This window comes from Stegostoma tigrinum, chromosome 19 (genome assembly GCF_030684315.1).
Source record: "Stegostoma tigrinum isolate sSteTig4 chromosome 19, sSteTig4.hap1, whole genome shotgun sequence".
In the NCBI taxonomy this organism is placed as follows: domain Eukaryota; kingdom Metazoa; phylum Chordata; class Chondrichthyes; order Orectolobiformes; family Stegostomatidae; genus Stegostoma; species Stegostoma tigrinum.
Genome location: NC_081372.1, coordinates 22610931 through 22623014, shown reverse-complemented (window position 1 = coordinate 22623014; position 12084 = coordinate 22610931). Strand labels below are relative to the sequence as shown.

At 42.2% G+C, this 12084-nt stretch overlaps 1 protein-coding gene across 12 annotated transcripts in view; it reads left to right on the top strand.

Annotated features, from left to right (window-relative positions):
* Window positions 1-12084, top strand: part of LOC125461522 (band 4.1-like protein 1) — a 279674-nt gene that overhangs the window by 160299 nt on the left and 107291 nt on the right. For 11 of the 12 annotated variants that reach the window (XM_048550411.2, XM_048550414.2, XM_048550406.2 and 8 more), the window contains exons 2-3: window positions 765-931; window positions 4608-4811. In XM_048550411.2, the coding sequence (XP_048406368.2) occupies window positions 779-931; window positions 4608-4811 (357 nt within the window). In that variant the 5' untranslated portion in view covers window positions 765-778. The remainder of the gene's footprint in view (window positions 1-764; window positions 932-4607; window positions 4812-12084) is intronic. The other variant, XM_048550412.2, reaches the window with a different exon arrangement.

Here is a 12084-nt window from a genome sequence, read left to right as displayed (position 1 = left end):
TTCTGAAGAGTGGATTCTAATCAGATTCTGTAAATGTGAAAAAAACAAGCAGAGAGAATTTTCATTTACATTACATTCATAAATGAAAACTGCTTACTACTTATAAATTGTTTAGAAAACCCCCAGTACTGAGATATTGAATGCAGTATGTGCATTGGCTGCTGACATTGCAGTGAATTCAACATTCATGACAGGGCACACCCTAGTAATTTGCTTTCTTGAGAAAGTGATACTCTTATTTACCATGCCATTGCTTTTTATCTTGCTGACATAGCAGATGACCAGTAATTTATTATGGTAGATTCTAATAAATGCTGGAAAGTGTTTATAAAATCATGAGGGGCACAAGTAAAGTGAACAGCAAGGGTCTTTTCCCTAGGGTGTGGGAGTGCAAAACTTAGAGTGCAAGGCTTAGAGGAGAAAGTTTTAGAAACAACATGAGGGGCAACTTTTTTTTTACACAAGTGGTGGTTTGTGGGGGAAATGCACTGCCAGAGGAATTGGTGGATGCAGGTACAGTTACAATATTTATTTAAAAGAATAAGTTAATGAATAACAAATGTTTTGGCAAGTGGACTAGGTTAGTTTGGTAAAATGTTTGGCATGGGCTAGTTGGACTGAAGGGTGTTGTTTCTATGCTGTCTCTCTCTATTGGCAGTATTCAATATCAATTGTCCTGCTCTGTTCACAAAGTATATGTGATTGTCTTGCTTCCTTCTGAAGCTTTTATTTTATACTTAGCATCTAATTTTCTCTCTTTTCAGAATAATTTGCAACTATGGCTACAGAATCCGGCACGGATTCTGAATTGACGAACATTCAGCAGGATCCCCCTCCACAGGAGCAGCAGCCTGTTGTGCAACAAGAGCTGGCAGCCAATAAAGAACATAAACCATCAGATACCAACCCTAGCCAGCAAGATCAGGTGATGGTAGGCACTGCTTGCAATCTTTTACATGCAGGAGCTAAGCTGTATATTATCTCGTCTTTTAATTTTAAGTGTGTATAAGTGAGCTAGCTGACCGGCTACTATGATGTCTGGAATCTTGATATTGCTCAGTGCAACAAAAGTTCATTTGAAATTGGGGTGTAGGTTTTGTGAGGGGTGCTTGGTGCATAAGCATCAGTTTTAATAGTAGGTGCGACAGTGCTACGGAACCGAAGAAAACTAAGAATAAGTCGAGGAGATAAGCTATTTGGATGCAAATATGTAGACACGGTAATGGAGAAATTTAATGAGATGAGAGATGGATGAGTTTCTACGAGTCCTCAATTTCTTCCCCAGGGAGGCAAAAGAATTGAGGAAATTGTTGAATTGGTTAGTCGTGGTCTTCCAAAACCCTTGACTCAGGAATTGTTCCCTTGAGGCGGAAGAGTGCTACTGTTACTTCATTATTTGATGAAATAAAAAAGGAGAAACCCAGAGTTCACAACCTACTTTAAAGACAAAGTGACTGAGGAACTGGACAAAATTTAGTTACTCAGAAACCAGCATGAATTTTTAATAATTCAAACATGACTGAAGTGCCTTTGTTTTGTTTTGAGAATTCAGCAAGCATGACGGTTAAGTGAGGCTATGATGCTATTAATAAAACTGCTGCCAGGTATTCAGCAAGGTAACATATGAGCCAAAATACGGGTACGTGGAACGGAAAACTATCTGCTTGGATGGAAAAATCTCCAGATATACTCAGCAGATCAGGCAGTAACTGGGGAGTAAGAGAAAGAGGTTAATATTTCAGGTTGTAACTTTTCATCAGGTTTTAAGCAAGTACAAAGGGAGGGAAAGGCTATCTAGGCTGGGGGAATTGAGAACGAAAGGAAAGGTCTCTGATCGGGTGGATGGCAAGAGAAATTAAAGGACAGAAGTGATAATTGTGTATGGCAAAAGGGGAATGCTAATGAGACACTTAATGAAATTAAAAATGCATCTTGAGACGGTGTAAATGAGAATTGCAGACTTGTCAATGAATGGCATGTGGAAAAAAATGCGAGCAAATGGTCTGGTCTGAATTTACTGTACTTTACATTGAGTCCAGAAGCTGTCCAGTGTCTGATCTTAAGATGAGGTGCTGCTCTCAAAGCTTACATTGAGGTTCATTGTAGCTATGTTAGGTCACAGTTGAAGGTGGAGCAGATCATTAAAATGACAGGTAACTGGAAAATTGAAGTCACAATTGTTGACTGAATGGATGTGTTCTGCAAAGTTGCTATTTAATCTGGTTTCCTGTGCTGAAGAGGATGTGTTTTGTGCAGTAAAGACAGTAAAATTGCACTGAAGGAAATACATGTGAACTGTTAATTTACTCAACCATGTCTAGCATTCTGGAATATGTGAAGGATGGAGGTCAAAGGGCACTTATAGCATTTTCTCTGAATGCTTGGGGTGATTGGAGCAGCGAGGTCTCTGTGATTGAGGAGTTGACCAGGATCAATCCCTTCAGTAGCAAAAGAGGAATGGCTTGATGATTGGTAGCATTGCGGTGGAGTTGATGGAAATAATAGGGGATTGAATGCAGAGACGGAATAAGGAAAAGCCTTATTGTGATCAGTGTACAGCTGTAACATGGAATGGGAGGGAAAGGAGTGAGTGCAGAATATCAAATAGAACTGGTACAGGTGAAGCCTTATCAATCTTGGGAAAGGTGTCAGTGCGAGATTAAGATCAGGAGCAAGAACGATGTAGACTTGAGAAATTATTTATTATGCTTGGAAGCATGGATTAATTATAATGGACATGGACCGTTGGATGTGCCTGGTGTTGTTCCTCAAGGATCTGTATTGAAGTCTCCGGTTTTCATCACACTTAGCAAAAGTTTACACGGTGGAACGGATTACTAAGCTAGACAACACAATAAATGGCACAGATGGGAACCAGACGTTGCAAAGGAATATTAGTAGATTAAATAAGTGAATAAAGATTGTGGCAGATTAAGCTCATTACAAGCAAGTGTATAGGATTATCTACTTTTAAACTGAAGCAAGATAGATTAGTTGGAAGGATGGGTATCTTTTAAATGGTGAGATGCTAAGAACTGTAGATGAGCAGTATAATTTATGGATCCCAGGCAAGAATTCACTACAGGCTAGTGACCAGTCTCAAAAAAGAGCCTTGTGCAATATTGGCCTTTAAATAAGGGCTGGAATATAAAAGGTTAGAATTCATGTTACAGCTGTACATTGACCTGATTAGACCTCATCTAGAGTATTCCACTCAGTTCTGCGTTCTGCACCTTTAAAGTTAAACTGGAGCGTAGGACAAATAACACAGGGCTATGAAACTCAACGTAAAACAGCAGACATGTTGCCACACATCAAACAAAATCAGGAATTTCATGAAGGTTACTCTTGTGATTTTAGTTTGTTATTGCAAAAGGCAATTACCTCATGCAATCAAATGAAATATTGCTGTGTCCCCTTTTAAGACAGCTGTTACTACATGATGATTGGAATGTATTTTGCTTTATAGACTTCATTGATCAGTCTTAAAGTAACTGTTGAAATCAGTGTTGAGCTAGCCACCAGACAGAATCTACTGCTTTATTTGTTAATCATAATTCACAGAGGTTCTGGGAATAAGTGATGACACACCTTTCATGGAAATCATAATGATTCTCTTGCATTGCTGGATTTTTAAACATATTTGGCCCATTTAGTTATACTGAAAAAATTATTGTTGTATCTGGTGGCATTTGCAATAATTGTTTAACCATAAGTTATTTTTCAACTATTTGCTGTCTGCATTTATTAACTAAACATATCTTAAAATATTTAGCTCAATTTCTTTGACTCTATGCTCAAACTGTATTTTAAATGAGATAAATAAATAAATGAGAAAGAGTTTAAATATTTAAGAAATTGACACTGAAAGAGGGATCCTTTTTAACTACTGTTGAGATCATGACCACATCCAACTAGAAGGACAAGGGCAGCAGACACATGGGAACAATGCCACCTGCAAGTTCTCCTCCTGACCATTTGCCATTCCAGCTTGGAAATATATTGCTGTTCCTTCACTGTCATTGCATCAAAATCCTGGAATTCCCTCCTTCGTGGCATTCTGCAGCAATCTACAGCACGTGGACAGCAGCAGTTCAAGAAGGCAGTTCCTCGCCACCTTCTCAAGGGAACCCAGATACAGGCAATAAATGCTGGCCTGGACATTGATGCCCATGTCACATAAATAAATTTTTAAAAATGACTTCTCCCGATCAACAAAATTGAGTTCAAAGATCCAATGAATATTTGCCATTTTTTCTGCAGTACCCATGAAGCATAATTATTTTGTCAGAGATCTTCATGTGACAATTTATTTAAGGTTCTAAGTTTGTAATAGTATGGTAATGAATTTGTTGATTATTTTGAACCTTAATCATGTTTTGGACCCACCACAGAATTCTGAAAATGTTGTTCAAGAAGTTTTTTTATGTTACGTCTTTGGCCCAGATTTTGTGGAAAAGCATGTAACTTAAAATTTAAAAGTATTTTAAAAATATATTTGGCCATTTTGATTTGTAAAACATAACTGTGCATGAGTGAAAGGTAGGAATTTGTCTTAATGTATTTCATTTGTAGCCTTCAATTAAAATCATTTTTCCCTCCAACAGAATGCTGAGAAAGATAAAAAAGCAGAAAACATTCCAAAAGTGGTTGAAGAGCTGGACGCTGGAGAAACAGATGATGACAAAACTTCAGAAAGGACCACACCTGGCAAAACCCCCAAATCTCCCTTAAAAGGATCCAAAAAACCAAAGACTATGCCATGCAAGGTGGCCCTTCTGGATGGCACAGAATTTGAGTGTGAAGTGGAGGTAAGGAGCGCTGTCGCACTTTAAGCATTTTTCATTTTGAATGGGCCAACAGCCTCCAGTGAAATAGTAAACCAAAGAATTTTGCATGAGTACATAACACACAATGCCGACTGCATAATTTCAAACCTCGATGGTTGATTAAAAATATGATTAGGTTCATTAAGCACACAGTGAGTCACAAATTTCCATCTTTGTGGTTTATTTTAGCCTATGATTCTTTGACCTTTGTTTCATTTTAACAAAAAAAGCTTTTCAAAAACTCATTCTCAATGGCAAACAGGTTTCAGGCCCTATCTAATACTAGACCTTGGGCCTCATTTAGTTGAATTATGTACTGTGTAGCTCCCTGATGATGTGGATTTCAATTTCGGGCTGCTGGCAGCAATCCTAATATAGGTCTTTGAAGAGTGGGATAGCAGGGGAAGGGGAGCCAGCAGGAAGGGGATGTGATTTGATATGATTTATTTATTGTCATTTGTGTATTGAAAATACAATGAGAAGTATTGAATAGAAACACCAGTCTCTGGCGCCATCCTAAAACACAAGAAAAATAAACCAAAACCTAGAATATAAAGGAAGAAAAATGAAGAAATAAAGAAAGTGTCCAATTTTACAGCCTTCTTATGAAGTGCTGTGTTGTGGGCCGTGGGCCTCTTTGCCAGGAACAAGTCCACTGTTTGGCACCATCTTGCCTCAACTATTGCTCCCAATCCTGTGAGACCTCATTGGACCTCATCAATGCAGATGCCACAAATGCTGCCAGATACTGCACCAGCCCAAAACTTGACTCTGCTGCTGCTATGAGTCTGTTTCGGGCCCACCACACTAACGCAGCTACTGTTGATGCAGCTGGCACGCTGACTGGGCTCAAAGCTGTCCCTGCTGCTACGCGCAGGAATCTGTACTAGATGCAGACACTGCTGGGATTGTGAGGAAAGGTCAAAGGATCCGAAAAGAATAATGCTGGGAGTTGATTAAGCACCACCCAATGCAATGATGTCATATGGACTTCTGGGTTCTGAGGATTGTGTTGGGAACAGCTACAAATCTCAAAAGGGGATGACCTAACGCCGAGGCGTCTAACAATGTTTATGGTACTAATATAACTTGTATCTCTTTGCTGTCATGCAACAGTCTACGTGACGTTTAAGACAGGAGCCTATACATTAGGCCATCAGATGGTTTTCCTCTCAGACATTAGACCAAACAGCACCGTTTCCCAGCTCTATTAGGAAAGAGGATCGCAGCAGAAATTAGACCTTGCACCATAATGAGCAGTGGTGAAGGTTTATGTTATAATAGGAGGGGCTGAACACAAGCAGATAACCATCTTCAGTATTACAGTTAAACTGGGAGGATTATTCTTGCATCCTAAAACCCTGAAATTGTATTTACCTGAAATACCTTTCTCGCATATTGTGCCATACCGCACTGTGCAGAGAATTCTAAGTCGTCAAGTTCAGCATCTGCTATGATTTACAATGAACTGCAATCACAGGTCTGAAAAATAACAATGGGTACTTTGTCTTTTAACGTATAATTGTGATAGCTATGCTTTTTTGTCAAGCTGATTCACTGACTGTGTACGTTGGCCTTCCTGTACACCTCATTACTTTGTTTCAGAATGTTGATGGTAAATTCTGGTCATTTTTGGAAGACACTTACGTCTTAAAGAGGCATAAACTTCTGAAAATATATAATTAGACAAGTGTTTTCTGATTTACAAAACAGAAGTACATTCTAGGCACAATCTAAAAAGACCATCGCAAAGGAATCTGCAGCAGAAACCCACAATCTGCAAATTCCTGATCCGGCCACTTACCATCCTGACTTGTGTCATTGGCTCAAAATTCTGGGATTTTCCCTCCCTAATGACATTGTGGGTCTATCTGCAGCAAGTCAAGAAGGGAGCTCCCTACCACCTTCTCAAGGACAGCTAGGGATGGACAATAAATGCTGGCTCAGTGAACGGAACCCATATCCGATGAGTGAATGATTAAAAATGGGGGGCACTGTATTTATAAGCCATGCTGCCAGTTCTAGACTCCCCGTGAGAAGAAGCATCCCTGCCAAGCCTCTTCAGAATCTGTTTTTGTTTTGTCTCATTGTTTTGAACTCTTGTAAATACATATCCAAATGGCACAACCCGTTCCTCAAAAGACAACACCTTTTATCCCGAGAATCAGCCAAATGAATCTTCCGAAGCTGCTTATAATGCAAGGTAATAGGGAAGGCGACCAAAACTGTATCCAATACTTCAGGTGCTGTCTCACCAATGCCCTGCTTCTTTAAAACAAGACTAATCTACTTTTATTTTGTTCCCCTTCAAATAAAGGCCATTTGACTTCTCAACACTTACTTTAAACTGCATGCTAACTTTTTTTGCAATTCATCTTCAAGAATACCCAAACTTGACTGTGCAGTAAGATCTCACCTGTCCTATTAAATGCCCTCAAACCTGCCAGGAGGACATTAAATTCTGCCCAATATTGTCCATGCCACCTGATAACCCTGAGGCAGTAGGGCAGTTAGTGGAGGTACAACTCTGTGTGATCAGCATAATGTAGAAGCTGACCGTCTCTACTGAGGGTTACACAAAGGGCAGCCCAGTCTCAGTAATTGACGAAGCATCAGAGATTATTGGAAGATTGGGAAATGTTATGGTGATAGTCAGTTAGGCTATGGAGGCAGATCATTCCAGAGATTGCTGAAATTCTGTTATATTCGCATTTATTGATGAGGATAAAGAAGGAGAATACAGATCAGGCACAATTTATGTCATTTCTGACTTTGATTAGTTTTCCTTCTGTAGCAGTGATGAAAACCTGAACAGAAAGATTCAAATATTCGTGGTTGGAATTTCAGGGTCCCGCCCCAACTCCACTCCCAGGATGGGATAACAAAGTGTGGAGCTGGATGAACACAGCAGGCCAAGCAGCATCTGAGGAGCACAAAAGCTGACGTTTAGTGGGGGTGTGGGGGTCAGATTCAGTGCCATGCTAGTGACTACTCCACACCACCTGCCACCACCTTCTGCGACTTCAGCGATGAATGACTATTTCATTAGCTGGCTTCCTGCCACTGCTGGGATTTTAACTGGTGGATTGTTGGCCAGGCTAGTAAAGATAATGCCTCCTTAGAATCGTATCATCCCTACAGTGTGGAAGCAGACCATTTGGTCCAACAAGTGCATACTGCCCCTCCAAAGAGCATCCCACCCAGACCCACCCCCTACCTATCCTTGTAACCCTGAATTTCCCATGGGTCATCAATTTAGCCTGCACATCTCTGGATACAATGAGCAATTTAGCACGGCCAATCCTGCACATCTTCGGACTGTGGGAGGACACACAGACGCAGAGAGTCTGTACAAATTCCACACAGACAGACAGTTGCCTGGAATCAGACTGGGCCCCTGACACTGTGAGGAAGCAGTGCTAACCACTGAGCCACCCTGTCACCCCAAATGGGACCGTAATTTAAATTGGAGGCCCCCGTCCTCCCACCGTGATGAATCCAGTCTCTGTCCCACCCAAAAACTCGCTGTCTGGCTCTGGCTAATCCTACGCTTAAAGGTTTGGACTCCTTTGGCATCTCTGCTTTGTATCCGCCTGCAGTGGGCACTGCTGCTTGTATCACTGCTGGGACAAAAAACTATCGACCCCCTGACTGACAATTCCCCAAAAACTAAACATGCCTCTTTAATATGGGGAGGAAAAAGCTCTGCCTTGAGCCAAATTGAAAGTTCACTGGGTCTAAAATGGTTGCAGGGCAAGCTGGCCAAACTGGCAGGCAGCCTGCATGGTAGAGAGTGGGGAGCATAAAATTCAGCCAGGATCCAGCATTGATTTGGTGGGTAATGACACATTCAAGGATGTGAAGGGGAAAGGGAGATTTTTGGTGACCTCATTCTCAAAAATAAGGCCCCTATGACTCTTTTTGAGAGAGGCCACAGAGTAGCCACTCTTGTATGTGTCTGAGGACCAGAAATGTTGTATAGTTCTCAAAGACATTTGAACAGGAGCTGAATGTCTTTTTACAATTGAGTCAAGTGAAAAAAGAGGTGTAGATTACTTTTGTTAACAGTGTGGAGCTGGAGGAATACGATAGGCCAAGCAGCATCAGAGGAGCTGGAAACCTGACATTTCAGGTCAGGGACCCTTTGTCAGAAATGCATTTCTGAAGAAGGATCCCGACCCAAAACATCAGCTTTCCCGCTCCTCTGATGCTGCTTGGCCTGCTGTGTTCCTTCAGCTCCACACTGTTATGTCTGACAGCATCTGCAGGTCTTGCTATCTCTCGATTACTTTTGGACTTTTGGCAGGTTCACATCACCTTATTGTCAAACTGCTAAATCAAATTTAGATACATTTTGTGAGGTCAGAATATTTTTCTGTTAACCTTGACTGATTCACAAGTTGGAACTGACTGAACCTCCGATGTATTTTGGGTTGTATCTGAAAATTGTACTTCATGAAACTGTATTTTTGCTAGTATCAAAATGTACTTGGTAGTTAATTCTTGACATCGGCTGTGGTACAATGTGAAGAATTGGTTTTGAATTGAATTGAGTTTCAAAGTTTGAAAAGTGGAGCCAAATTGATTTTATATTGCATTATGATAAATCTTTTAGTGTGCACTATTATCTGAATGGATGTTTTCAAAACCATTCCTGAGCATTGGTTCATGTGTGTCATGCAATTATGTCTGACAAAATAATTTTCCTTTTCCTAGTGTGGTTCTGTGTAGTGAAATATCGATTTCCATTTTGAAAATGTAATCTGGAAAGATCCAGGGCAGAAAATGATTTAAAGCGTGTGGCCATTGTCTATTAAAGCTACTTGTATGTGACTGGCTGATGCCGTAGTTTAGTTTTTCCTCTCTGAATCTGCTTCATTTATTCTGTATGCTGATTGAGAACGTAACTCAAAATGCACCCTGGTCATCTGAATGAACCTGTAGGATAAATCATCTCTGAATTGATACTGATTGACAATTTTGAAAATACCTAATGACATGCTGTACTCTGAGAAAACTGTGTGAAAGGAGAAAGTGCTCTTCTGAGCTTGGCGCTGTTACACATTTATGCTGCTGAGCAGACAACACGACCCCATGATGTCTGAGGCTAAAACTACCTGTTTGGAATTGGGGGGGACAAAAGAATGTTCAATTTCCCATCCAAAAAAGCCCTAATCTTACAAACATTAGCAAAAAAAGCACATAATAATACAACCAGAATTTCGAGGAGTGCTTAAAACAAACACCTGAATGATAGACCTACAATTTTGGCTTGTTTTATTTTTAGGAAAAGCTATGCTGTTGGCAACTTGTGCAGGAATTACGTTGTTTTCCACTGGGAATAAAGTAAATAGGACATTAATGTCTTTTTTTTTATTCCCTGCAGAGACTAAAGTAGATTCTGGGTTAAAAGATTCCATTTAATCTGATAAATGCTTTTGACGGCAGAAGAATGATGTCAGAGATAGTAGGAACTGCAGATGCTGGAGAATCTGAGATAACAAGGCGTAGAGCTGGATGAACACAGCAGGCTAAGTAGCATCAGAGGAGCAGGAAGGCTGATGTTTCAGGCCTAGACCCTTCTTCAGAAATGGGGGAGGGGAAGGGGTTTCTGAAATAAATAGGGAGAGGGGGGAGGCAGATAGAAGATAATAGAGGAGAAGATGGAGAGGAGACAGGTCAAAGGGACCTGGATGAAGCCAGTAAAGGTGACTGTAGGTAGGGAGGGGATAGGTCAGTCCAGGGAGGATGGACAGGTCAAGGGGGTGGGATGAGGTTAGTAAGTAGGAAGTGGGGGTGGGCTTGAGCTGGGAGGAAGGACAGGTTAGGGAGGTGGGGATGAGCTGGGCTGGTTTTGGGATGCTGTAAGGGGAGGGGAGATTTTGAAGCTCGTGAAGCCCACATTGATGCCATTGGGCTGCAGGGTTCCCAAGCGGAATATGAGTTGCTGTCCTTGCAACCTTCAGGTGGCATCGTTGTGGCACTGCAGGAGGCCCAGACGGACATGTCGTCTGTGGAATGGGAGGGGGAGTTGAAATGGTTTGTGACTGAGGTGCAGTTGTTTAGTGCGAACTGAGTGGAGGTGTTCTGCAAAGCAGTCCCCAAGCCTCTGCTTGGTTTCCCCAATGTAGAGGAGGCCACAACGGGAACGGCGGATGCAGTATACCACATTAGCAGATGTGCAGGTGAACCTCTGCTTGATGTGGAAAGTCTTGGGGCCTGGAATGGCGGTGAGGGGGGAGGTGTCGGCAGGTGTAGCACTTCCTGCGGTTGCCGGGAAAAGTGCCAGTCGTGGTGGAGCGGACAAAGGAGTCACGGAGAGAGTGGTCCCTTCGGAAGGCAGACGAGGGTGGGGAGGGAGAAATGTCTTTGGTGCTGGTATGGATTGCAGATGGTGGAAGTGTCGGAGGATGATGCATTGGATCCGGAGATTGGTGAGGTGGTACGTGAGGACGAGGGGGATTCAGTTTTGTTTGTTATTGCAGGGAGGGGGGTTGAGGGATGATTTGCGGGACATGCTGGAGACACGGTCGAAGGCGTTCTCGACCACTGAATCAGGGCGAAGTTGCGGTCCTTGAAAAATGAGGTCATCTGAGATGTACGGGAAAGGAATGCATCATCCTGGGAGCAAATACAGTGGCGGCGAAGGAACTGAGAATAGGGGATGGCATTTTTGCAGGAAGTTGGGTGGGAGGTGGCATACTCTTCGTATCTGTGGGAGTCGGTGGGCTTGAAATGGATATCGGTTTCTAGGTGGTTGCCAGAGATGGAGACAGAGAGGTCCAGGAAGGAGAGAGAGGTATAAAAGTTAGTCCAGGTGAACTTAAGGTTGGGTTGAAAGGTGTTGGTGAAGTGGATGAACTGTTCAAGCTTCTCGTGGGAGCGCGAGGTGGACTGATACAGCCATCAATGTAATGGAGGAAGAAGTGGGGTTTCAGGCGAGTGTAGGTGGGGAAGAGGGATTGTTCCACGTAACATACGAAGAGGCAGGCATAGTTTGGGCCCATGCGGGTAACCATGGCCATCCGCTTTGTCTGTAGGAACTGGGAGGAATTGAAAGAGAAGTTGTTGAGGGTGAGGACGAGTTCGGCTAACCAGATGGGGAGTGTCACTGGAGGGGGACTGGTTGGGCTGCGGGATAGGAAGAAGCAGAGGGCCTTTAGGCCATCTTTATGGGGAATGTAAGTGTATAGGGATTGGACATCCATGGTAAAGATGAGGCGTTGGGGACTGGGGAATTGGAAGTTCTAGAAGA